Consider the following 25,022-nt stretch of genomic DNA (forward strand, 5'->3'; position numbering starts at 1 on the left):
AGCATTGTTTATTTATTCTGTTTTTTGCTTGTAATTTATTATAATTTACGCAGATGCACTGCATGGAAAAAGACTTGATCACTCCAGTCAATCTAAATGAATGAACTCTTTTCAAACAGAGCTATTTGAGTCATCAAGTGAAATTATATCCATATCGCAATATATATTGCAGTCAAACAAAATGTCGCAATGTAAGATTTTTCATCCCTATTATAAATATAGTAAACAAAATATGACTTTAGATGGGTAACAAATTTCACTGTATGTCACATTTTACGTAAACAGTTTATAATTTTTATGTACTTTTACATTTACATTTACATTTAGTCATTTAGCAGACACTTTAATCCAAAGCGACTTACAAATGAGGACAAGGAAGCAGTTTACACAACTATAAGAGCAGCAGTGAACAAGTGCTATAGACAAGTTTCAGGTGTGTAAAGTCTAAGAAGCAAAGCATTAGTAATGTGTTTTTTTTTTTTTGTTTGTTTGTTTAAATAAAATGTATTATAAGCATTTGTCAAGAAACATCTTCTCACAGATATCAGATATAATATTTAAACACTTTAAGGAAATATCAAACCGTTTTTTCCATTAAAAATACAAAATATAAACAATTACAATTCTGTATAAATATTGTTACTAAGTGATCACTACTTGAATTTATAAAGCAAATGGCAAAGCTGCCAAACTCTCATAGAGCGTCTTTCTCAGCCTGCTGACTGTGTTGGCCCACTTGCCCATGCCCACCAATTTACATTTCAAGGCATACACTGAATAAATTACTTTACTACACGCATTTTTCATTTCACGACGTACTGCCCAGCCCTATAGTAGAGAAAATGCATCTTTTTAATAGGCTTTTGCTGCGGGTTTGATTGTGAAATTTAACAGAACTAAACTGAAATAAAAAACGTGAGAAAATATTGAATTTTGGTCACTATAATTATATGAAATTTTCACCCCATTACTTCTCTAATGTAACTTTCAAAGGCAAGATAAACAGAAAATACCACCTAAACTTTTCTAAAGACAGTCAGTTCATCTCTGAGACTCATTAATATAATCTCAAGTACTCCACTTTTATTGTGATTTGTCTAGCATGTAACTTGATTTAACCTGTTAGCCAGCACCAACTTATGGGCATTTGCACCTACCTAACTTAAAATAGTCCTAGACCACAGTGAGCTACAAATGACAATAAGGTATCATTGGAAAGAAGACACTTTGAGCTTTACCATGGTACATCTGGAACATCTCATGCTAAAAAATATAAAAAGTTATACATTATGAAGTAATGAGAAAGAAAAAATGTACTGCAATATTTGTTTTTCAATATACAAACACATGAAATCAGTCATGTAATAGCCTAGAAAAAATAGGCCTTGTAAGCCAAATGTGTCATGAGTTTATATTTCAAACATGATGATGGCATGCAGAAAGATTTCTGAGGCTATATTAGTGTCCTTCTCTCTATCACCGTCAGAGGCCCGTTCTCAAAAACGAGCTTCCCAAGCTAAAACAGGAACAGTTGCTGAATCATTTGGTCTACATTCACAGTTCACATATCGTTGGAAAGAATTTGGGCAAATATTGTCAAATATTAGATTTTTTTTAACTGGTTCGTGGTTCATAATAATGTCACATCCCTAGCCTCCAGTGATCAGCGTTCATCATGTTTGAAGGATCTGGAGGTAATTTGTCTCACCGAAGGGCCGTTTGACCTGAAAAACATCATCTCCTGTTTAATGGAGAAGAAAACGGCCCCTCATGTTTTAAACATGATCTCAGACCGAATAATGAGTGAAATAATTGGAGACTGGTTTCCGCATCTGTCAGGAGTCGCCCAGCAACTTTTCTTTTGATGAAGTAGCATGTTTTGTTTGGTGTAATTGCTTGCAGTTGATAAGTGTAACTGTAATGGTGAGCTGTTCTGGGTTAGTTCCTTGCTTTTCCGTCTCCAGCGAGTGTGTGGATCTGATTCTGTCCAGTTTTTGTTTCATGTTTGCGCTCGTGTTTTTTGCCAGCGTGACGACCGAAATCAACAACTGGAAAAAAAGCCTCTTTAAACAGGATTCACACGGGTCAGGGAATTTCTGGAAATCATGGAATTTTATAAAGGTCTTTTCCAGACATTGACAGTAAATAAATTGACAGGAATTTATTTATTTCTGTCATGAAATAACAAAAATGGCTTTAAACTTTTGTTTCCATTTATCAAAACATTATTATTAGCTATTATTAGCTCCATTTTATTACATTGTTTTTACATTCATTTACACTCCTCAATAGAAGTCACTCAAGTGAAATTCAGTCACCACACTGTGTTTCTGTTTAAGCCTAACATACTGTAGCTGGATAATATACATTTGATAAACTTTGGCTTCACAATGGCCTCTTTAAAAACTGGATGTTCAAATGTAGAGAACAGAAAAGCACATGTAGAGGAGTAAGTGGGAAAAAAATGAGGTAAATTTTATACTTCTGTTCTCATAGTGGCTATAGCCTTGAGTGATTGTGAGTGATGATTTATTGATGTACAGGATATGCACAACAGCGGCTTGCTTTTCCTTTCATCAGATGTTCATCTTTGAGTCAGTGGAATTGAGTCAGGGAATTTGATATTTGGTTTAAATTGGTAATCCTGATATAAGGTCATTTCTGGTCTAATGGGCTATAATCACAGCTAGTGTTTTTCTCCTGCCGATAAACTTCCGGTGGAAGGTTAATTTGACTTTTTATTTTCATCAGGATCCTTTTACAGCATCGATGTTGTGATGTAATTATACTATAATCAGTAAAATAGACTTAAGCATTTATTTAGTTGTTCAAGCGTAAAACAGGATGAAAAGCCTTATAGTGTCATAAGGAGCAGCAGGTGAGCACAGAAACTCATTGAAAATACTGGAGTAAAATGCATTTTTATATTTTAAAGACATGCTGCAGAACAATGTACTTTAATGCAGTGCTCCTAGTACATTCTGAGACCCACTTTATATCGTATATCAATCATGCAGTGAAGACCACTGATTTTTAAAAGAAACAGAGCCCGTATTATACATTAATAAGGGTCAAATTTCGGCTATGTGTCTCCAACAACATACTGATCTGTATGCAAGGTCAAAAACACTTTTATGGTCTTATAATATGAATTTATTTTTCCCTAATTATTTCAGCGACGCCCATATGAATCGTTCAGCAATTCAGTTGTACCCAAACCCCTCCTTAGCGCGAAGCTAATCTGCGCTGATTGGACTGATGACAGCCTGTTGTGATTGGCCGACAGCGCTCAGTGCGAGACAGTAAAATGCCCAGCGCGGTTTGTCAAGCAGCCGGGTCCCCAACGTTGATATAGGATCCGATCGCAGCGGACGCCCGAAACACGCTTCATAGTAAAACTTACTCAACAGTGTTATTCAGACACATTACCACCAAAAGCAGTGTAGGTAAACACCAGCATATTGCTTCATTCTTAACTATGACACACATTCAGTATTAATCTACACAGCAGCAAAAGCTGAACTATTCTGAGCCTTGACCGCTGCACGTGTGTAGGATCAGCTGACGGTGTTAAATCCGTAAACAAAGCAGCACGCGTCGCGTTTCATCGTGGCTTTAAACGTGATATGAGAATATTAAGAGTTAACCTGATACACTACACGCAGTTACAAGTGACAAAACACAATTTAAAACATCATTTACAAGCTAGAGAAAAACAAGGAGACAGTCTTTCACTTACACTTATGAAGTGTGTCGTGGGCCAGGTCTGATTTCAGTAATTATCTTTAATTTTGGAGCTTTTCTCCCTTCTCAGCTGTAGATCATTTCAATTTGCAATCATTGCTGTGGCAGCTCTTGCGTGAAGTGTTATATGTTCTCAGGGCTTACCTGTACTCTGCTTTGCCCAGAGATCACATCCTCAGCCAGGGGGTTGTAGCTCTCACCAGCGCTAGTCCTCAGCTGCAGCAGGCTGCCTTTGTGCCTAATAAACTGGCCTTATTTTGCACGCACCCCTGGTGTATTGTCTGTCCATTCGTCTCACAAGTCTCATACATCAGTAGTCTTTTCTGATCCTTCCTTTAACAAATGAATGAATCCCTCACACTTCCAATAATATCCAGGTGAGCACAGCGACTTCATGACTCAGGATGACTTCAGGATCTGTTTGTCTTTGCTGCTGGGTTAGTGGGCGGGGCCACAGGTTTAAATTTTCCCGGGTTTGCGTATGCAACAATTGGGCGGGGCTTATGTTTCGTAGCCACATCACACCGAAACAACTCGTTTTGAAGAAGATTTAAGCCTTAGCTGGGTATTTCACTTCACTTAGAGCTGTGTTACACACTACATGGAAGGTCATTTTCAAAACCCCACAATAGGGGCTCTTTAAATGCGGTGATTTTTGTAACTGCATACAGTTCACCGGAAGTGCTTGAACTGCCTTACTGAAAATTAAAAATCCTTCAGCATATACTCTATTGTGATAAGTGTTTGTCAGGGAGTCAGGGCTGTTTGTGAGAATTTTCATGATCTCCACATTGAATGCAGACTGAGAGTCAGATGTGTTTGTGCGAGGTGCATTGTGGTCTGGTTCCTCTGTGACGTCTGCTGACGGATGTGTTTGGGTTTGCATGTGCAGACGCCCCTTCAACGCTGAGCTCTTTGTTCTCACTGCTGATAAACATCACCATCATGAATTGAGTTTTGTATTCTGGTACGCTTTTATTAAAGCATAATGAGCAAAAACATGCAATTACAGACATACAGACGCTCTGTCCTGCTGTAATGATCTGATGATCGTCTCACCTGAGATCATCAGATCATGTTGATAATTCGGTAAATGTGCATCAAAGCTTAATTTTCTTTAGTTGGAAGCAATTCAGTGAATATTTTGATCAGTTTTGATAACTTGGCTGTTGATGCATCATATAGTGCACCACAAAATACATTATATTGGTCTAAAGTATAGCTTTTTTTATTCCAAAATCATAACAATATTAAGATCATGCTCCATTTTAAGATTTCGTTTTAAAAATTCTACTGTGAATATATAAAAAATATTTTGTATTAGTAATATGCATGGCTAAAAACTTAATTTGGACCATTTTAAAAACCCTCAGATTCCAGATATCTTAGGAAAATATTGTCTTATCATAACAAACCATATGTCAATGTAAAGCCCATGTAAACTTTATTTGGTTTTTAGATGATCAAATAAAAAAACAACATTTATGACCGGTGTGTGGTCGAGGTTCACAAATGGTTTAATAATTTATTTTATTTATATATATTATATATTAATTATATATTAATTTATTTATATATATATATATATATCATTTAAAAAAAATCATACTAAAAGGGTTTTAATAGTAAAGAGCTTTACGTTTGTTTATCAACATCATTCATCTGTAGTTATAATTAAACACAACTTCAAGTTGCCTTCACTGAGGTGGCGCAATGTCTAAAGGATATCCAGAATGAGCATATTGCAATATACAGTACATATCATAAAGGTGTGCAAGAAGAGTGTTTTTAATGCAAGAGTATCTTTGTGTGGCTCCCATTTGCACCAAGCGGCAACCTCCCGCTCTCCCTCGGGAGGCCAATACGGAAGTAACTGAAACTGCAATTCATCAAAATTCTGCTAGTCCTGGCTCCATAATAGAGCAAATTGCAATTGAGCCCACTGTTAGAATGGCCAACTTTACAGCAGAAAAAAAGGTGTTTACAGCCTGGTACAAAGAACGATGTTGGTTCATATAGCTATTATTACCCTCCATGACAACTGTGACAACTCATCCATTTCCTTTATATTAGGTTATATTAAGTTTGCATAATTAAGGGCGTGGCCACTTGAGTGACAGCTAGGTCTCGCTGGTCGCCGTCACTTCACCTCAGCTGAATCCGGCAGATTAGCCACTGATCTCGGCATATTCATCGTATTTTTGTGTTGTTTTTTGTGGCTTTACACAGTCAGCTGCCTTTTGGACTTATTTCTTACAATTATCAGATGATATGGGATGCTGTGTGCATTTAATTGTGCTCACAAACCATTCACGTATCCTCGTTTCCTATGTGAGTAAAGTTATATACTTGTATACCATCTCTATAAATGTATTTGTTTTATTTCAGATCATTTATCATTAATATTTTTCTTTAGACCTGTAATGCCCTCCAGAATCTGATAGATTGATTAGCTGTAGGCTCTAGAACAGTCATCTGAAGCGTTGTCATACAGTGTTATGCTGGAGTTCATCAATAGTCTTGCATTTACTAACACACACTATATCTGAAGTGTTTGGAAGTAATTCACGTTTCCTCCTGTAGAAAAACGTCATAAGAACAATGTTTAGTGGCTCAATGTATTACTACAGTGTTTTTAAAAGTCTAAACACTTTATTGATATAGTGTACAGCCAAGCACATGTGGTCAGAACACAAACGAGTCGCAGGTAATAAAGTATCAAGCGTTTCTCCCAAAGTAAAGTCTGTCTGCCAGGTCTAAGCAAAGTGCCAGCAGGTGTCTGTAGCTCCGCCCACTCTCCGCCTCTTTGCCCTTGTTTGGTATCCCGCCGTTGATGCGATGATGCGCGAACAAAATGGCCACGGTTGGCCACGCCTACTTGTAGCTTCTATTGCAGTGTTCAGAAACCTATGGGTGATGTCACGTATACTACGTCCATATATTTTACAGTCTATGATTTGCACATCCTCTGAAAGACTTTTTAGCACATCAGGCCATGAATGTAGTTACATGTCAGTGTGCATTTGAAAGCAAGCGGAGTGGACATGCTGGTTTTCTGGGCAATAAAAATCTGATTTGTTTTATGCAATACATGACTGTCCTAATTTGTAGTGTTTTCTTTTTCCTGAATTAAGAAGAAACATGTTTGTTACAATATTATTTAAACTACTGTATCACATATCAAATATTGCATCATTTAGCATGCTATCAAATATCATGTTTTTTTTGTGTTTGTTTTAGGTGGTGAAGCTGCTGAACACCAAACGCTCTCAGGCCGTGGGGATCCTGATGTCCAGTTTACATCTCGACATGAAGGATATTCAGCACGGTCAGCAACTTCTGCATCATTATCACCAGCTAATGCCATAAGATCTAAATCAAATGGTAACAAATCGTAATTGTAAAAAGCTTCAGCTTGATGTCTAGTTTCTAGACATGACATTTCTAGTTTTGTGCCACTAAAAAAAGTAGATCACCTACTGCACCTATAAGCAAGTAATACAGCAGATTTCTTATTACAATATGATCACATGCTGACACAAATGAGGAGCTACCAAACTGAACACAGAGACCTCAATACTTCATGCTTAATTTATAAATCAGAATCAGAAAGAGCTTTATTGCCAGGTATGTTCACACATATGAGGAATTTGTTTTGGTGACAGAGCTTCTACAGTGCAACAGGATTACAGAGACAGGGCAAAAAACAGATAATAAATATATTTAAAAAAAATAGAAGTAAGTAGTGAGTGCAAATATACAAATTGACAAGTGTATGTACGTGTTTATTACTATATACAACGTTATATGTGCAGCTGTTATGTGCAAATTGGCATGTAAAGTGTGTTGTTAAATAAGTGTATATGTGTATAAAAGTGTATAGCAAGTAGTGATGTTGGTTCCACAATTATTATCATCAAGTGTTCATGAGATGGATTGCCTGAGGGAAGAAACTGTTTCTGTGTCGGGCTGTTCTGGTGCGCAGTGCTCTGTAGCGTCGACCAGAAGGTAAAAGTTCAAATCGGCAGTGTGCTGGGTGTGAGGGGTCCAGAGTGATTTTGGCAGCCCTTCTGCTCGCTCTGGATAAGTACAGTTCTTGGGGAGTAGGAAGGGTTGTACCAGTGATTCGCTCAGCAGCCCGAACTATTCGACGTAGTCTTTGGAGGTCTTATTTAGTAGCTGAGCTAAACCAGACAGTTATTGATGTGCAGATGACTGATTCACTGATGGAGGTGTAGAAATGTCTTTTTGAGTAGCAAAATGAACCCCAGATGTCATAACAACAGCAAGTTACTACACCTAAGAGCAAAATAAACTCTAAAACAGTGTAAATAGAACTGGAAAACTGTAAAAATGCTAATTCTCCCACTTCAGGGTGGAAACACTAGTATCAGAAAGTTGAGTGCTTTTTCTTAATTTGATATATCCTCAAAAAAAAAAAATCATTGCAACCATAACAAAAAATTCCAAGTGCAACATACCTACAGGTTTATGGTGTCATTTCTACAAGCTTGCATTAAGCAAAATCTAGAATTTACATTTTTATTTTTTAAATCTTGCCTGAATTTAATATACATATAATGTAGAAACTAATAAAATAACTAGCGTACTAACAGAAAATATTCAATCTAATTCAAAATATTAAAAAGATTGAGCATTTTTATAAATGCATTGCTTTCTGTTTTTCCTTTTGTATTTCATTGTATTTATTGTCGTGATTTAGCATGAAGATTACATTGAAACTCTTGATTTTCCTTCCGATCCGCTCTTGAATTGAAGTTCTCCTGTTAAAAATTTAATTTCTACAAGCTTGCAGTGAGTACTAATAAAGAATTTACATTTGATTGTTTAACTCTTGCCAGAACTAAATGTAGGACATATATTAAAATGAAATCGAATTCAAAATATAAAAAAAGATTCTACATCAAATTCTCAACACTAGTGCATTAATTTTTTTGATGATTTCTTGCATTTTCATGGTTTTATTGTTGTGATTTAGCATGAAGATTACATTGAAACTCTAGATTTCCTTTCGATCTGCTCTCTAGCAACTTACCATAACAATACCTAACAGCAAAATTAACTATAAAACAGTTTATATATGACTGTAAAACAGTAAAAATGCTAATTCTCCCAGTTCATGGTGGAAACGCTAGTATCAGAAAGTTGTGTTTTTTATTACTTTGATATTTCCTCAAAAAACAAATCATTGTAACCGTAACAAAAAAATTCCAAATGCAATATACCTACAAGCTCAAGGTTTCATTTCTACAAGCTTGCATTAAATAGTAATGTTCTAGTACTAATACTAGAAACAAACTAATAAAATAACTAGCATACTAACAGAAAATATTAATATTAAATCTAATGTAAGTTATAAACAAACTCCGAGTCTACATTAAATTCTCAACACTACATGCATTTTTAATACACTGATTTCACTCTTGCATTTTCATGTTGTTAATGACGTGATTTATCATGAAGATTACATTGAAACTCTTAATTTCCTTCTGATCCGCTCTTGAGTTCTCCTGTTAAGCGATTTGTTTAATTTCTACGAGCTTGCATTGATTTCTGATATAAAATTTAATGCTATTGTTTAAATCTTGCCTGACATAAATGTAAATAAAAAATGCATGCACTAATGTTCAGAATTTGATGCATGCTTTGTTATATTTTGAATTTGATTTATTTATTTATTTTTATTAGTTTGTTTTATTAGTTTGTTCTATATATTGTAGAAACAAACTCATCAAAAATATTGAAATTAATTCAAAATATAAAAAAAGATGCATCAAATTCTGAACATTAGTGCATGTATTTTTATTAATGCATTGCTTTCTGTTTTTCCTCTTGCGTTTTCATGTTTTTATTGTCCTGATTTAGCATGTAGATTACATTGAAACTCTTGATTTCCTTCCGATCTGCTCTTGGGTTGAAGTTCTCCTGTTAAGCGATTGGTCACATGACTTCTGTCGGACAGGCGGATGGTTTACGGTCACCGGCAGGTCGCGATGCACGTAAAGCTGGAGGTTTTGTTCTGGCGTTCGTGTTTCCTGTTTTCTGCTTTGAATGCTCGTCCGGGCATTGACGTGATCTCGCAGTCACGGAGCGTCTGCTGTTCTCTGGGTGGCAGAGAGCGTTTCCTGATGCTCTGATAGCCTGGAGGTCACGGGCGGCTCTGGGCAGCGTCTGCATGAAACTCCATCAGATCAGAACAGAACATATCAGATGGACCCTGAACGTGAACCTGCTCTGAGCAAACTCATACATTCACATTACTCTCGCGCTCTGTTGTTTTTAGAGATCTCCTTCAGTGGACATTTGATGAATCATTCATGCTGCTGGATCACACACACACACACACACACACACACACACATGCACGCACACACACCAAGATGTACACATGTATAAACACTCAGCATTCTAATTTAACCTGTAAAATCACACAACATTCAGATCTCAACATTTAAACTTGTAAAATATGCAACATTCAGACTTGTACATAGATTTAAAGACTTAGATTTTGATTATACAGATATAAATGTGTAAATACTTTCAAATCTAATAATAATAAAAAAAATTAGATTAAAAAGTGTAAAATCACTCAGCTTTGGGGTTTATACATAAAAACATTGAACTTTATCCTTTTAAATGGTCAAAATGCACAACAATTAGATTTAAAAATATAAAACAAAACTTAATATTGCATTTTAAAAGTGTAAATACATAGCTTTTTGTATGTAAAGTATTTAAAAACTCTGAACTTTCTGAGTTTTAACAGTAAAAATGCACAACTTTTAGATTTAAATGTGTAAAAACATTCTGATTTAAGATTGTAAATAGACAACTTTTGATGCAAGACATCTAAAAACTCAACTTTCAGATGATAAATAGTAAAAAAATGCACAGATTTTAGATTTAAATGTGTAAAATTTATAGACTGTAAAAGATATAGACGTCATAGGTTTCTGAAGAGCGCAAGTGAAGCTATGAGTAGGCGTGGCCAACTGTTGCCATTTTGTTCGCTTGTCATCGCAATGACCAGGGGTAACCAAAAAAGGGCAAAGAGGCGGAGCCACAGATGCTTGCTGGCATTTTGCTTTGACAGGCTTTTCTTTTGGAGAAATGCTTAATACTTTTACCATTACCTTGTTTGTGTTCTGACCACATGTGCTTGGTTGTGTTTTAGACTTTTAAAAACACTGTTGTAACTTATTGAGCCACTAAGCATTGTTCTTATGATGTTTTCTACAGGAGGAAAATGCGAAATACTTCCAAACACTTCAAATATAGTCTGTGTTAGTAAATGCAAGACTATTGATGAAATCCAGCATAACACTGTATGACAACGCTTCAGATGTAATCTAGAGCTAATATATCTGTCAGATTCTGGAGCGCATTCAAGTTCTAAAGAAAATTCATTCATTTTCTTTTCGGCTTAGTCTCTTTATTAATCTGGGGTTGCCACAGCGGAATGAACCGCCAACTTATCCAGCATATGGTTTACGCAGCGGATGCCCTTCCAGCTGCAACCCATCACTGGGAAACATCCATCCGAAATGACAACTGACCCACTGCGCCACCGTGATGCCTTCTAAAGAAAATAATAAATTATAAATTATCTTAAATAAAACAAATACATTTATAGATATGATGTATAATTATAAATGTATGGTATATAACAGGTGTGTGTGTGTGTATGTGTATATATATATATATATCCCAGTTAGATATTGTATATAACTGTGATATGGAGGCCATGTGAATGGTTTGTGAGCACAATTAAGTGCACACAGCATGCCATATTATCTGATAATTGTAGAAAATAATTCCAAAAGACATTTGACTGTAAAACTACATAAAACAAAACAAAAATACGATGAATATACTGAGTTCAGCGGCTAATCAGCTGAGGTGACGAGACTGCAACAAGCGAGACCTAGCTGTCACTCAAGTGGCCACGCCCTTAATTATGCAGACTTAATATAACTCAATAATAATGAAACTGAACCCCCCACCCCCCACAGTTGTCATGAAGGGTAATATTAGCTATAAACACCAAAATAGTTCTTTGTACCAGGCTGTAAACACCTTTTTTTCTGCTGTAAAGTTGGCCATTTTAACACTGGGATCAATTGAAATGTGCTCTGTTATGAAGCCAGGACTAGCAGAATTTCGATGAATTGCAGTTTCAGTTACTTCCGTATTGGCTTCATGAGGGAGAGCGGGAGGTTACCGGTAAAATCACTTGACTCTCAGGTTTAAATGTGTAACCTCTAGATTCATATTTAAAAGTGTAACTTTCTGATGTAAACAATATTCAACGTTTGGCTTTTAAAAGTGTAAAAAAAGCTTTGTTTTAAACATACACCACTCTAGTAAACATGTAAACATTCTACTTTCAGATTTTAGGCTGATATCAGATCAGGGCAAACTCAAAAGTTATTATTAAAACTGTTTAAAACTGTGTAAATTAATTTTAAAGGAGGATTAATGATTTGTCTTCAACTATGAATAAATACTTACTGGATTTAGAGAAAAGAAAAATATATTGTGGTATCTATCAGGATATGAGACTTTGGTTTTTAGTCCTATCGCCCAGCCTTAGCACTTTGCTAACATTTATTTTATTCTTCAGATTTTAAAAATGATTGTTTTGCATAGAACGAGTCAATAATTGATCTTCATCTGTTTGATGCTTAAACAGGAAAAACAGGTTCAAGTGACGTCCTGGTTCAAAGAGTCTTCTATCTTTAATTTTTGATATGTTAATGATGATGATGATGATGATGACTCCTGTCTGACGCCTATCTGTTTCTGTGTCTCCAGCAATCCTGAATCTGGATAATACTGTGGTGGATCTGGAGACGTTACAGGCCCTCTATGAGAATGTAAGCATCACAAATCATGCATCTAGATATGTCTGATCAGGGCTCGAAGTTAACTTTTTTTACTTTGTAGCACCGGTGCTCCCAAACTTTAGGAGCACCCACCAAAGATTAATGAGCACCGCTGTAAATGGTATATTAATGGATTTATTGTATTTGAAAACAGCGTCAACAAAAATCAGATACAACGATCAAACTAATGCTTTGATGACTTATTGATATTTGCACAATGATTGCAAAATGAATGTCCAATAATTATCAAATATTAATGATGACAATAATATTACCAGTAATGAATTTCTCATTATCTTGCTGCCTTGAATGTGCTTGAATGTGAATTATCTGCTGTAAAAAGTCTTTATGAAAAATAAATCTGTGGTTTGCATCAAACAAATATGAAGCATTGCAGTCAGAAACTTACTTTTTGCACTATTGTTTTTATATGCATGTCAGTTTAGTACACAAATAATATTTCTGCTACAAAACATACTTAAGATTAAAAATAAATCATTCAGTTCAATGCTGAATGCTGCAAAGCTGTCATCAGTAACTAAATAGAAAAATAAAATGCATCTCAAGAAAGAACGGACAAAGGAAGAAAAGAAAAGTCTCACCTCTACTAATCTTTTGGTTTCGGTTCGTGTCCGTGACAGCAACCTGTGCACATGCGTCTGTGTTTGAGAAAGAGAACATGTGTACGCTCAGGAGAACTGCATATTTTAATTTTAAATGTTAATGTTAAACACTGTAATGTGGCTAAAATGTATAAATATAACCAGCCTCTAATGGTAAAACATGAAGTGTTTTATAATCAGACTTGATAAAAACAGTCTGCAGAAACACTTTGATTGACATTCTCCCTTTGCACGTGTCATCAGAGGGGGAAAGCCCCGCCCACTAGTGACCATCTCTCCCTCATTAGCATTAACAGCAGCCCTGAGTGAGAAGCAGCCGTCTGTCCATTAGCCATTAGAGTGTTTGAGCTGCTGAAGATAATGTCAGCATAGACTAAGAGGATTATAGATGTGGAGATTTAGATGAAGCACAAATGAACAGTGTCAGGAGTCTCCGTAGACATTCTCTCACTTGATATTTCCACAGAGACAACGCTAGTCCTGTTTTGAATCTGCCACTATGCTGACACATAGGCATTTGCTCCGCCCTCTTTTGAAAAGAGCATAATCTCATTTGCATTTAAAGCGACAGTCACCAGAACTACACGATTAGAATCAAAGCCTAAAAGGGTTTGAAGAAAGTTTGTTTCAGAAAGTTATAAAACATTTATTATGTGTTATTTTGAGCTGAAACGCCACATATTGTGCACAATTTAAAGACATCAGAGATTTGTTTTACATCTAGGGGGCATATAGGTCTCCTTTAAAGGCAGCTGTCAAACATGCTACTCCATTTTTTTAAATTCTGTAACACTCAGAGATCACAACACTTCAATTAAATGAACTGAAGCCGCATTTCTGTGTGTTTGCCTCTGGGCAGTGTTATGCTAATTCTTCATGTTTGTGTTTTTGACTGTTTTCTGTTCGGCGGGATAAACAATAAGAGAGTTTTCAGATCTAATGCATGCACAAACAGATACGTTACACACTAAAGCACAAGGAACACATTACAAAGCCTCATACGTGCCAAATTATTATTCAGATCGTCTTCAAATTGATCGTCTGCCCGTCTGTCGAGGAGGAAACATTAAGATGTTTTCGTCTGGCTCTCTGTGCAATTATGGAGTCCAGACCTGCTTGAATGGCAAAAAAAGAAAAACATACTCTGCGTTTTTTAGTCAGACTCCAGTATAATGCACCTAATGATCGCGCTAATGTGTTTTTTTTCCTCTTGTTTTATGAGTGTGAGTTTCCAGTCTGGCCCGTGTACAGATGTCAGTCCTGTGTGTGTATATCAAGCCACGGCCGCTCGCTGTCGTATCTGTATATTGTCTTTTGATATCGCTCTCTGAGTTTGCGTTTGAAGGCAAGCATTGAAAAGCTGCTTCATATTAAAAGTATTTACACTTAAAAATGCAGTAAATGGGATGCAGAACGCGGCCCGTGCTGCAGCGGCCATCTAATCACTGCGTTTGAAGTGTGTGTATGTGTGTGTGAGCAGCGAACGGCTGCTGTGATGGATCTTGTGATGATGCCTAATGGAGCCGAGAAGTTTTCCAGAGTTTATATTGACGCCTGAGCCGTACGCACGGCGCGCTCCTCAATGAAAGTGTTTGTCTTAGCCTCATTTTTCCTCTGCTTCGCTCTTGTGTCTGCGAAAAGAGCCGTTTGCTCTCTTTGATCACCTTCCTGATGGCCTTCAAGCGCTCGGCTCTGTGTTTCTGTGCCGTTTGATGTCGGCTGGTTTGTTTATGGAAGGTATTTATTCTGCAGTTCTGCTCTGAGCCAAACTCTGCCGTCTGGTTGGCAAAGGCTCATTCCTATACACACCTTAGTTGCATTGTAAACCACTTAAGTACCACATTTTGAGCATTTACCACATTTTGAAAAAAACACCTATGACTTTTACACTCCCTGAGAAAAGTCTTGTCGCCCATCTAAGTTTTAGGAACAGCAAATAATAACTTGACTTCTAGATGATCATTTGGTATCAGAAGTGGCTTATATGAAAGGCAAAGGCCTCCAGATTACGCTTATTTTAGCACAATAAAATATGATCATGCCTTAATTTTGATTGATTTGATTAGGACAGTAAGGTCTGACTTTGCTTAGACACAAGTCTTGTCACTGAACCTTCAATAATGTCCAGTATAGAATATGTGGTCATGCTGCAGTGGAAACAGAATGAATATTGTGTCTGACTCCATCATGAGCTTGGAGGACTGCATCCATACATCTCTGCAATGACTCAAATCACTGATTAATAAAGTCATCTGGAATGGCAAAGAAAGCCTTCTTGCAAGACTCCCAGAGTTCATCACGATTATTTGGGTTCATCTTCAGTGCGTCCTCCTTCATCTTACCCCAGACATGCTCAATAATGTTCATCTCTGGTGACTGGGCTGGCCAATCCTGGAGCACCTTGACCTTCTTTGCTTTCAGGAGCTTTGATGTGGAGGCTGAAGTATGAGGAGCAGCGCTCTCCTGCTGGAGAATTTGCCCTCTCCTGTGGTTTGTAATGTAATGGGCAGCACAAATGTCTTGATACCTCAGGATGTTGATGTTGTTCATCCACTCTGCAGATCTCTCGCACACCCCCATACTGAATGTAACGCCAAACCATGATTTCTCCTTCACCAAACTTGACTGATAGAGTTTTGGCACTCTAGGCTAGTGTTTAACAGCAGACGGAGCTCTAGGCTAGTGTTTACCAGTAGATGGCGCTCTAGGCTAGAGTTTAACAGCAGACAGCGCTCTAGGCTAGTGTTTAACAGCAGATGATGCTCTAGGCTAGTGTTTAACAACAGACGGCGCTCTAGGCTAGTGTTTACCAGTAGATGGCGCTCTAGGCTAGTGTTTAACAGCAGATGATGCTCTAGGCTAGTGTTTAACAGCAGATGATGCTCTAGGCTAGTGTTTAACCACAGATGGTGCTCTAGGTTAGTGTTTACCAGTAGATGGCGCTCTAGGCTAGTGTTTAACAGCAGATGATGCTCTAGGCTAGTGTTTAACAGCAGATGATGCTCTAGGCTAGTGTTTACCAGTAGATGGCGCTCTAGGCTAGTGTTTACCAGTAGATGGCGCTCTAGGCTAGTGTTTACCAGTAGATGGCGCTCTAGGCTAGTGTTTACCAGTAGATGGCGCTCTAGGCTAGTGTTTAACAGCAGATGATGCTCTAGGCTAGTGTTTACCAGTAGATGGCGCTCTAGGCTAGTGTTTAACAGCAGATGATGCTCTAGGCTAGTGTTTAACAGCAGATGATGCTCTAGGCTTGGCTTTAACTGTCTGAAAAACTAGTATAGAGCACCACCTACTGTTAAACTATCTTGGAGCAGGTAATCAGGATTTTTTATTGGAATATTGGACTTGGAAAGTTTTGAATGCGTGTTTAATCTGGAAGACGACAGCAAAATAGACCAAAATGGCAAAATTCATGAGTGAACGAAGTGATATTACCTGAAGGGTCTCTGTATAAGTGGTGCTTGGTTTAAACAACATATTGAAAGGAGTTTTCTCCTGCACTGAAGGTTTGTGTGCTGGTTTGAGGTACTTTTCACAATACCACTTTTTCCATCATTTGCAGCCCCAAATTCAGTTTTGGTTGTTCTTTAACTCCAAGAAAAGGAAACTCATGAGACGGTGCGGCTTTTATTGGACTCTGGCTTCCTAACGACTTTGATTACGCTCTGTTCTCTTTCCAAACAAGCCCGAATAATACTGTGGCTAAACGCAGAGAACACCAGTGTGCATATTTGAGGCAAATAAAGCGGATGTTGCGAGTGGGTTTCACAGAAGACACTGATTTCTGACCATCAACTGCAATTACTGAATAGTTAGAGGCACATTTATTAATAATAAAAACGCATGTGTTGCATTGCTGTTTTGTGTTTTCAGAGAGCTCAGCAGGATGAGCTGGACAAGATCGAGAAACACGTAAAATCCTCAAAAGACAAAGAGGGAACCAAACCTCTGGATAAACCCGAACAGTAAGCATCGAAAACACACACAGTTCTTTGCAGAATTGCAATTTCTTTCATTAATTTTCCTTAAACTGGAATGATATGCAACGAATGTAAAATGTACAGTAAACTGAATCCATTATTAATGTAATGTAATGCTAATGATGGGCAACATTTGATTGTCACTGTGTTACCCTCTTTAAACCACTAACAACAACAACAGAGTTGACATTGACGTTGTCCACCTCAAACTAGACACCACATGGCATTCATTCATTTGTTTTCCTCCAGCTTAGTCCCTCATTTATCAGGGGTCGCCACAGCGGAATGAACCACCAACTATTCAAGCATATCTTTTATGCCCTTCCAGCCACAACTCAGTACTGGGAAACACCCATACACACTCATTCACACACACACACGCACACACTACGGCTAATTTAGATAATCAGTTCCCCTATAGCGCATGTGTTTGGACTGTGGGGGAAACCGGAGCACCCGGAGGAAACCCACGCCAACACGAGGAGAACATGCAAACTCCAGAAACCCCAACTGATCCAGCCGGGACTCGAACCAGCAACTTTCTTGCTGTGAGGCCACAGTGCTAACCAATGACAATTAATCTATTACTGATGTCTCTGAAACTTGATTTGTAAATGCAAATTATTGAGAGAAAAATAATGACAGGCCTTAATACCTTTCCGGAGTTTCCTGCCACAGGAAGTGACATCACTTGGAGAAAGTCACGCTTTTTTTTTTATCAGTGCATTGTAGATTGTTCTGCCTTTTTGTCACCAATGTAGCACACAAAACATGGATTTTCATAACTGAAATAAATAAAATACAGAAAGTAGTTTTGTGCAAAATTTTATTTAACTTTTTTTTTAATTGCACAATGTGTTCTGCGTCCTGATTGGCTGTAGACCATTATCAATCTCCTCTGTGCCGTACTGTATGTTTGCAACTCCATAATGTCGATGAAACGTTCTGCACCATCAAAGGCTCCTGCGGTAGCATCCAAAAGGTAGAGGAAGATGCGAACCATCGCACAAAAAGTTCTTCTGGACATGCTAAATAAAGGTAGAAGTTACGCAGCTGTAGGGCGCCATTAACAGGCTTCTCAAACAAATGTTTGGGCCTGAAAATTTTTGGGCTTCATTCTATAACACTGGACTTATTTTTCTATGAAGGTTTGAACTGAGAGAGTGTTTAAACAAGAAAAGTGTGAAGATGTTAATGCCTGTCTGAGAAAAGTGTGTAGTGAGGGGTTTTACAGCCTTAAAACATCTATAATAATTATAAAAAATAAAGCGGACTACTTTACGGGTTATTTTTAGATTGTAACTCCCGTGAATAACGAGGGACCACTGTATACGTTTTTTGTTTTGTTTTTTTTTTTTGGTTATGCAATCTATCTGCATTTCTAGAATCACCCAAGTACACATTAAAGTTATGATTCAGCTGGTAGCTTTCTTTAGGTGAATAAGTTGTGAATCGTGTACTGTTACAATATAAATGGTTAATGAGGATTTACATAAATCCAGTTTTATTGCATAAATATCATGTAAATATTCCAGATACTTGATTGAGATGCAGGGACCTTAAAGGAACGCTGTATCACTGCATGTGGGAATGTAGAGGAATACAGAACTTCTGGAAAAGTGTGAAAGAAATGATGGAAAAGATTGTTGAGGTTAATATACCAATGTCTCCTTTAATTTTTAAATTTCATTTATATCCCAAGGAGATCAAGTTAAAAAAGACGGAGCATATATTTATGAATATATGTATTCTACAAGCGAAACGGCTTATTTCTTTAAATTGGAACAGTATATGTGCACCTAATATAGGCTGTTTGCTGAAAGAGATGGTAACAAACAGGTCAATGGAAAAAAATAACTTGTATATTAAGAAATAAATACTTAATTTTTGAGTTTGAAGACCTGTTATGTTGTTTTTAAAAGGAGGTGAATTTAGAAATGTTTACTAGAAGATTAGGAAAAGAGGTGATATTGTGCTCTGATGTAAAATACTGAGAAGCCTTTTGTTTTATTTGTTGATTTGTTTGCTTGTTGGTTTATATTATATCTGGCACATGGACATGTTAAAATAGAATAAAAAGGGAATTGGGAAGAAGTTATAAATGTTAAATGTAAATGTGTGAAATTATTTCCTTAAACATGAGTCTGAATTTATTGCTCATTTACACCTGGAGTCTGTAGCTTTGTTAATAATGTTTTTAATGCACACAGGTTTCTCCACCAGCTCTCCCAGATTCCCAATTTCTCCGGTCGAGTCTTCTGTATTCTCTTTCAGTCGACTTTCTCTGAATGCATCACGTCTGTTCAGCGCAAGCTCCAGATTCTGCAGAAAGTCTGCAAGGTACCAAAATACAGGGGCACCCTTCCAGACTCATCGTACTCATCTCACACTTTCAAATCTGTAATAATGACTGCATGTTTTAGGCCAATTTGTTGTGATTTTTCTTTCATACCTTTAACAGTAGAGCTGCATGATGTTTGCAATGTTTTTGATTATGCAATATATTTGATTTTGCAATAAAACATTGCAATATTAATGTTTTGTCTGCTATATATATAGTATTGCGATATAAATACAGTTTCATGTCTCTAACAGGAAAGAATTGATCATTTTAGATTGATTTAGATGATTCTGTAGGGGAGTGAATCATGCATAAAATAAAATAAACCATCTACAATCATAGATGAATGAAATAAAGAAAAATAGTAATGAAATAAACAATGCTTATCTGAGGAGTTGACCAGTAACTGAATAATCAGATGTCAAATAATACTGCGTCTAGTCTTTATTGTGTAAATAATTCAATAAAGTTAATCATTATAAAAGTTACAATTATTCCTGAATGCTTTTAAAATACAGTCACAGGCCTCCCAAACACATGCAAACCGTGAACTATAATCCAGACTCAACATTGCATATACTGTGAGGTGACTATTGTGAAGGAACACATCGTGATGTTGATGCTAAAATAATATATTGTGCATCGCTGTAATATTTCAGTGTTCACAGTGAGGGTTTTGCCGCTGAATGTGGTTGTGTTTCTCCTGTCAGACTGTTCAGAGTGGCTCTGGAGTTCTCCAGGTTCTTGGTTTGGTTTTGGCGTTCGGAAACTTCATGAACGGAGGGAATCGCACCAGAGGTCAAGCAGACGGCTTCACGCTGGACATTCTGCCCAAACTGAAGGACGTCAAGAGCAGTGTACGACACACACAGATGAACACACGAGACATGAACACACACTTCTGATATGATTATAATCATTTCTCTCTCTCTGTGTTTTCAGGACAACAGTAAAAGTCTGCTGGCCTACATCGTGTCTTATTATCTGAGACACTTTGATGAGGTGAGAGTCCTTATGGTGCTCTAACACAATAACATGCTCTGGAAATCATTCTCAACTGAGGTGTGTGTGTGTGTGTGTGTGTGTGTCCATGACTGTGCAATGCTGCATGTGTATCAGTATTTGTGTTAGTCAGATATGTGAGCATGTGTGTGTATCTGTATGTGTATAAGGTGTGTGTTTGTGTATTTTGTGTATACGTGCGTGCCTGAATATACATGTGTGTATTTGTATAATGTACATTATCTATACGTGTGTGTATGTGTGCTCTTATAATGTTCTGTATCTGTGTGTGTACAGGCCTGCATGTGTATCTGTATGCGTGTTAGGGGAGCATGTGTGTATCTGTATGTGTATAACGTGTGTTTGTGTATTTTGTGTCTGTGCCTGCACATGCGTCTGTGTGTATTTGTGTACATTATCTGTGTATGTGCGCATGTAATGTACTGTGTGTGCGCACATGTACATTACTGTGCATGCCTATGTGTGTATCTAGATGTTTGTTGGACAGTTTTGTGAGCATGTATGTGTATTGTGTGTGTTTGTGTATTTATGTGTGCGTATGTATATGTGCCGCCATGTGTGTAATGTGCAGTATTTGTTTGTGTATATATCATATATTTGCATGCCTGCATGTGTATCTGTGTGTGTGTGTGTGTGTGTGTGTGTGTGTGTGTGTGTGTGTGTATAATATACATTGTGTTTGTGTATTTGTTTGTGTGTATGTATAATGCACCGTATAGTGTGTGTGTGTGTATCTGTGTACATGAATGCATAACCTGCATGTGTATCTGTATGTGTGTTGGATGCTTATGTGAGTATTTGTGTGTGTATGTGCATGCCTGCATATGCATGTGTGTGTGTGTGTGTGTGTGTGCGCATTCTCCTTGTGTAACTGAGCGTATTTGTATAATGTACATTGTGTGTGTGTGTGTGGCTATGTGTGTTCGTACATGGCTGCATGTGTATATGTATGCTTGTTAGACAGGTGAGCATGTGTGTGTGTTTGTGTATTTTACCTGTGTGTATATGTGCGTGCCTTCGTGTGTGTGTGTGTGTGTTTGTGTGTGTGTGTGTGTGTGTGTGTGTGTGTGTGTGTGTGTGTGTGTGTGTATTTGTATGTGTGCATCCTGCATGTGTATTTGTGTTTAAGTGTATAATGTACATTATGTGTGTGCAGTTTGTGTGTGTATATGTATGTGCATGCCTGCATATGTATCTGTGTGTGTGTGTACAACATACAACGTCTCTTTGTGCATGTATAATGTACAGTATCTGTGTTTGTGTATTTGTGTGTATATAATGTAGTATCTGTGTGCGAGGGTGTGTGTAATTTTGTGTGTGTGTGTGTGTATAATCAGTATCTATTTGTGTGTGTGCATTAGGGCTGGGTGATATTGCAAAAAAAAAGATCATGAAATTGTTTCATATCATTCGACATCAATAATTACTGAATATTTTTACACAATCCGTTTAGGAATGACATTTTTTTTTCATTTAATTTATTATTTTAATTTACCAACATTACTGCGGCAAATTAGTTTTAATAGTCAAAAACATAGTATTAAACTAAATATCTCATCTCTTCATAATAAAATAAATAGAAGTGTTAAAGAGACTCTTAAACAACGTGTGCGCAATGGCGTAAATACTGAACAATCAAAGCAAACTTTAAGGTGTGAATACAGTACATGATACAGTAAACCTCAAACTCTGTCAACAACACAAACTCTGATCATCAAATCTGAGCTTTAGTAAAGGAATCGACCATCATTATTCAAATACACACTGAACATTACAGATTGTGAAATTGAATGACTACATCACACCCTATGCTAAAAACTCTTTTAGATGGGGATCTAGTGGCTGGATGCACAAGAAAAGAAACCAAAAAGCCACTCTGGCGACATCCTTACATCCTTTTCTATTTACAATCTCCTCACTGCTGCTAGCCACTGCACTCATTTTTTCACATGTGTTCACATTCTGACCTGAAGTGACAATGACACAACCCAAAGCTTACAGGTGAAAAGCGTGAGCGTGTGGTTTTCTTCACCATATTTACTGCGCTTCGTGCTCGTGCTCCGCTAGATTCTTTCTGTAACTCTGCATTTTCTCAGAGGATGACAGACGGACAAACCATTGCTGCAGCTCTGATACAAGTTGATGGAGAAAAGTAAAAGGTTTGTTTGGGTGCACTGTGTTTGTCTGAGGTAATTAGGCCCAATCCCAATTCTATTTTTGTATCCCTACCCCTTGGCCCCTGAAACGGAGTGTGAAGGGGAATGACTTCAAAATTTACCCCTAGGTAAATAAGATCGCGTCTCTTGCTTCATATGAGATTGACAATCGCGACTGCTGTATTTATTCCAGTTGTGTTGTTTTTTTGGGGTATTCATCTTCAGGAAATCACTGAAGGCATATATAATGTTGTTTTAATGATGTAATGTGGCAATAAGATCGTAACTGTACTGTGCATTTACACCGTGGCCATATTCACCAATGTAAACACACCAAAACTACATTAACATTATAGCAGACACTGTAAAAAGCTCATTCCCAACCACTAGAGTTTTCTGACAGGGTATTCGAGTGTCATCGAGTGACAGAATGTTGTGGGACTGCTGTACTGGAGTTATTATTAGGGATTATAGATAGCGAAATTTAATGGTTCTTATTTTTGCATTTTTTTAAAGCATGACGGTAAAACACGAATGCGGTTATGAATGTCTTTAAACATGTATTCGTTTGTTGTAAAAATTCGTAATGACAAAAAAATACTAATTTGTGGATCTCCTTACTTCCGTGTGCAGCCATGCTGCCGTTGTAGATGGAGTATTCTGGGAAATTTTTGTACCCCTTGGTTCTAAATGCGGTCCTGAAAAATCTCTGTTTCAAGGGGTATCTAGTCCTTCCCCTTAGCCCTACACATTTAAGCTAAAGAGAATTGAGACACCCCTACCCCTTAATGTGAACACGCAAAATGAGGAGTAGGGCTAAGGGGTAGAATTATGATTGGGCCTTAGTCTGCCATTATTACTGAAATGTGGACATTCCATACGAAGTGTGAAGCAGATTGGTTAGTTCTGCTTACATGAATATCAGTGCGCTTGCGGCATTTAGAAAACACACCATGTGCACGTCGCTCCCTATAAAAATGTGCGCGCCTCAATTGGAAATGACAAAATTGCACCCTAAGCTTATTGGCATTGCCTCCAAGGTGCGCTCAGCAGCCACGTTTTAATAAAACTATAGCGCTTCAAACCGAAACTACAAACCGAACATTTTTTTTAGCGTTATTGACAGTGGTGTACGGTCAATAAATACAGAGTTTTATCGCCCAGCCCTAGTGTGCATATGTGTTTCTGCATATCTATCTGTGTGTATGTGTGTGTGTGTGTGTGTGTCTGTGTGTGTGTATGCTTGTATTCCTGATATTGCAGGGACCAAATATGCTCACAAATATAGCAAAACCAGTAAATTTAGACCTTGTGGACCATGCGAAATATAGCTCATGAGTGTATTTTTCATGTTTTCATGACGAGTATATTTTCATATTTATTATATTTATGGGAAGTCCCCATTAAGATATTTGTACGTGTGTGTGTGTGTGTGTGTGTGTGTGTGTGTGTGTGTGTGTGTGTGTGTGTGTGTGTGTGTGTTTCAGGACGCGGGCAGAGAGACGTGTGTGTTTCCTCTACCAGAACCTCATGACCTGTTTCAGGCCTCACAGATGAAGTTTGAAGACTTTAATAAAGATCTGCTGAGACTCCGCAAAGATCTAAGAGGTGAAGCTAATTAACATGAGCTAATTATAAACCTCAAACAGATGTGGGCATATTCTATTCTGTTTTCTGCTGACACGATCTTGAACCAGCCCTCAATTTAGATTTTAAAGGGTAGACAGGCAAGAAGAGCAGCCAAAATCAAGCAAAGATTGATACAGGACTCCAATAATCTGTGCATTTACAGTTTTGAAGGATTATTCATAATAAGAGTATGATCAGATATGGTCAGTGACTGATCTGTTCCCCTCAGAACGACACACACTCGTGCACTAGCGAGTGTCAGCTCTGTGATCAGTATGTGTACTCTGGTAAAACACACAGTCATTTCCTAAGGTCAGCTGGTAATGGCTCTGGAAGTTGTTAACACATTGGAAATGGTTTGCAGGTTTTTACTGCACATTATTTTTCTATTTATGCATTCTACCTCTTTAACGTAGTTCCTCAATTATTTTTATTAAATAAAGTTCTTGAGTTCTCGTCTGTGGCGCCGCGATCAATCACGCTGCTGAACGGCCAGCATCGCCACAGGAAACTGTAATTGTTCCTGCTGATTTTTCACTCTGATTGGCTGTTTTCATTTCATTATGAGCTCACAGATCTTACAGTCAGACGCACAAGCTGAGCGGTTCTGAAAAATGTCA

At 37.5% G+C, this 25,022-nt stretch overlaps 1 protein-coding gene across 1 annotated transcript in view; it reads left to right on the forward strand.

Moving 5' to 3' along the window:
- Positions 1–25,022, forward strand: part of fmn2b (formin 2b) — a 96,405-nt gene that overhangs the window by 43,822 nt on the left and 27,561 nt on the right. Inside the window, exons 9-15 of the mRNA XM_056469041.1 lie at positions 6,985–7,072; positions 12,580–12,641; positions 17,147–17,238; positions 19,464–19,593; positions 20,305–20,451; positions 20,537–20,596; positions 24,261–24,381. Of these exons, the coding sequence (XP_056325016.1) occupies positions 6,985–7,072; positions 12,580–12,641; positions 17,147–17,238; positions 19,464–19,593; positions 20,305–20,451; positions 20,537–20,596; positions 24,261–24,381 (700 nt within the window). The remainder of the gene's footprint in view (positions 1–6,984; positions 7,073–12,579; positions 12,642–17,146; positions 17,239–19,463; positions 19,594–20,304; positions 20,452–20,536; positions 20,597–24,260; positions 24,382–25,022) is intronic.

The sequence above is a fragment of the Danio aesculapii genome, chromosome 12 (assembly GCF_903798145.1).
Source record: "Danio aesculapii chromosome 12, fDanAes4.1, whole genome shotgun sequence".
Lineage (NCBI taxonomy): Eukaryota > Metazoa > Chordata > Actinopteri > Cypriniformes > Danionidae > Danio > Danio aesculapii.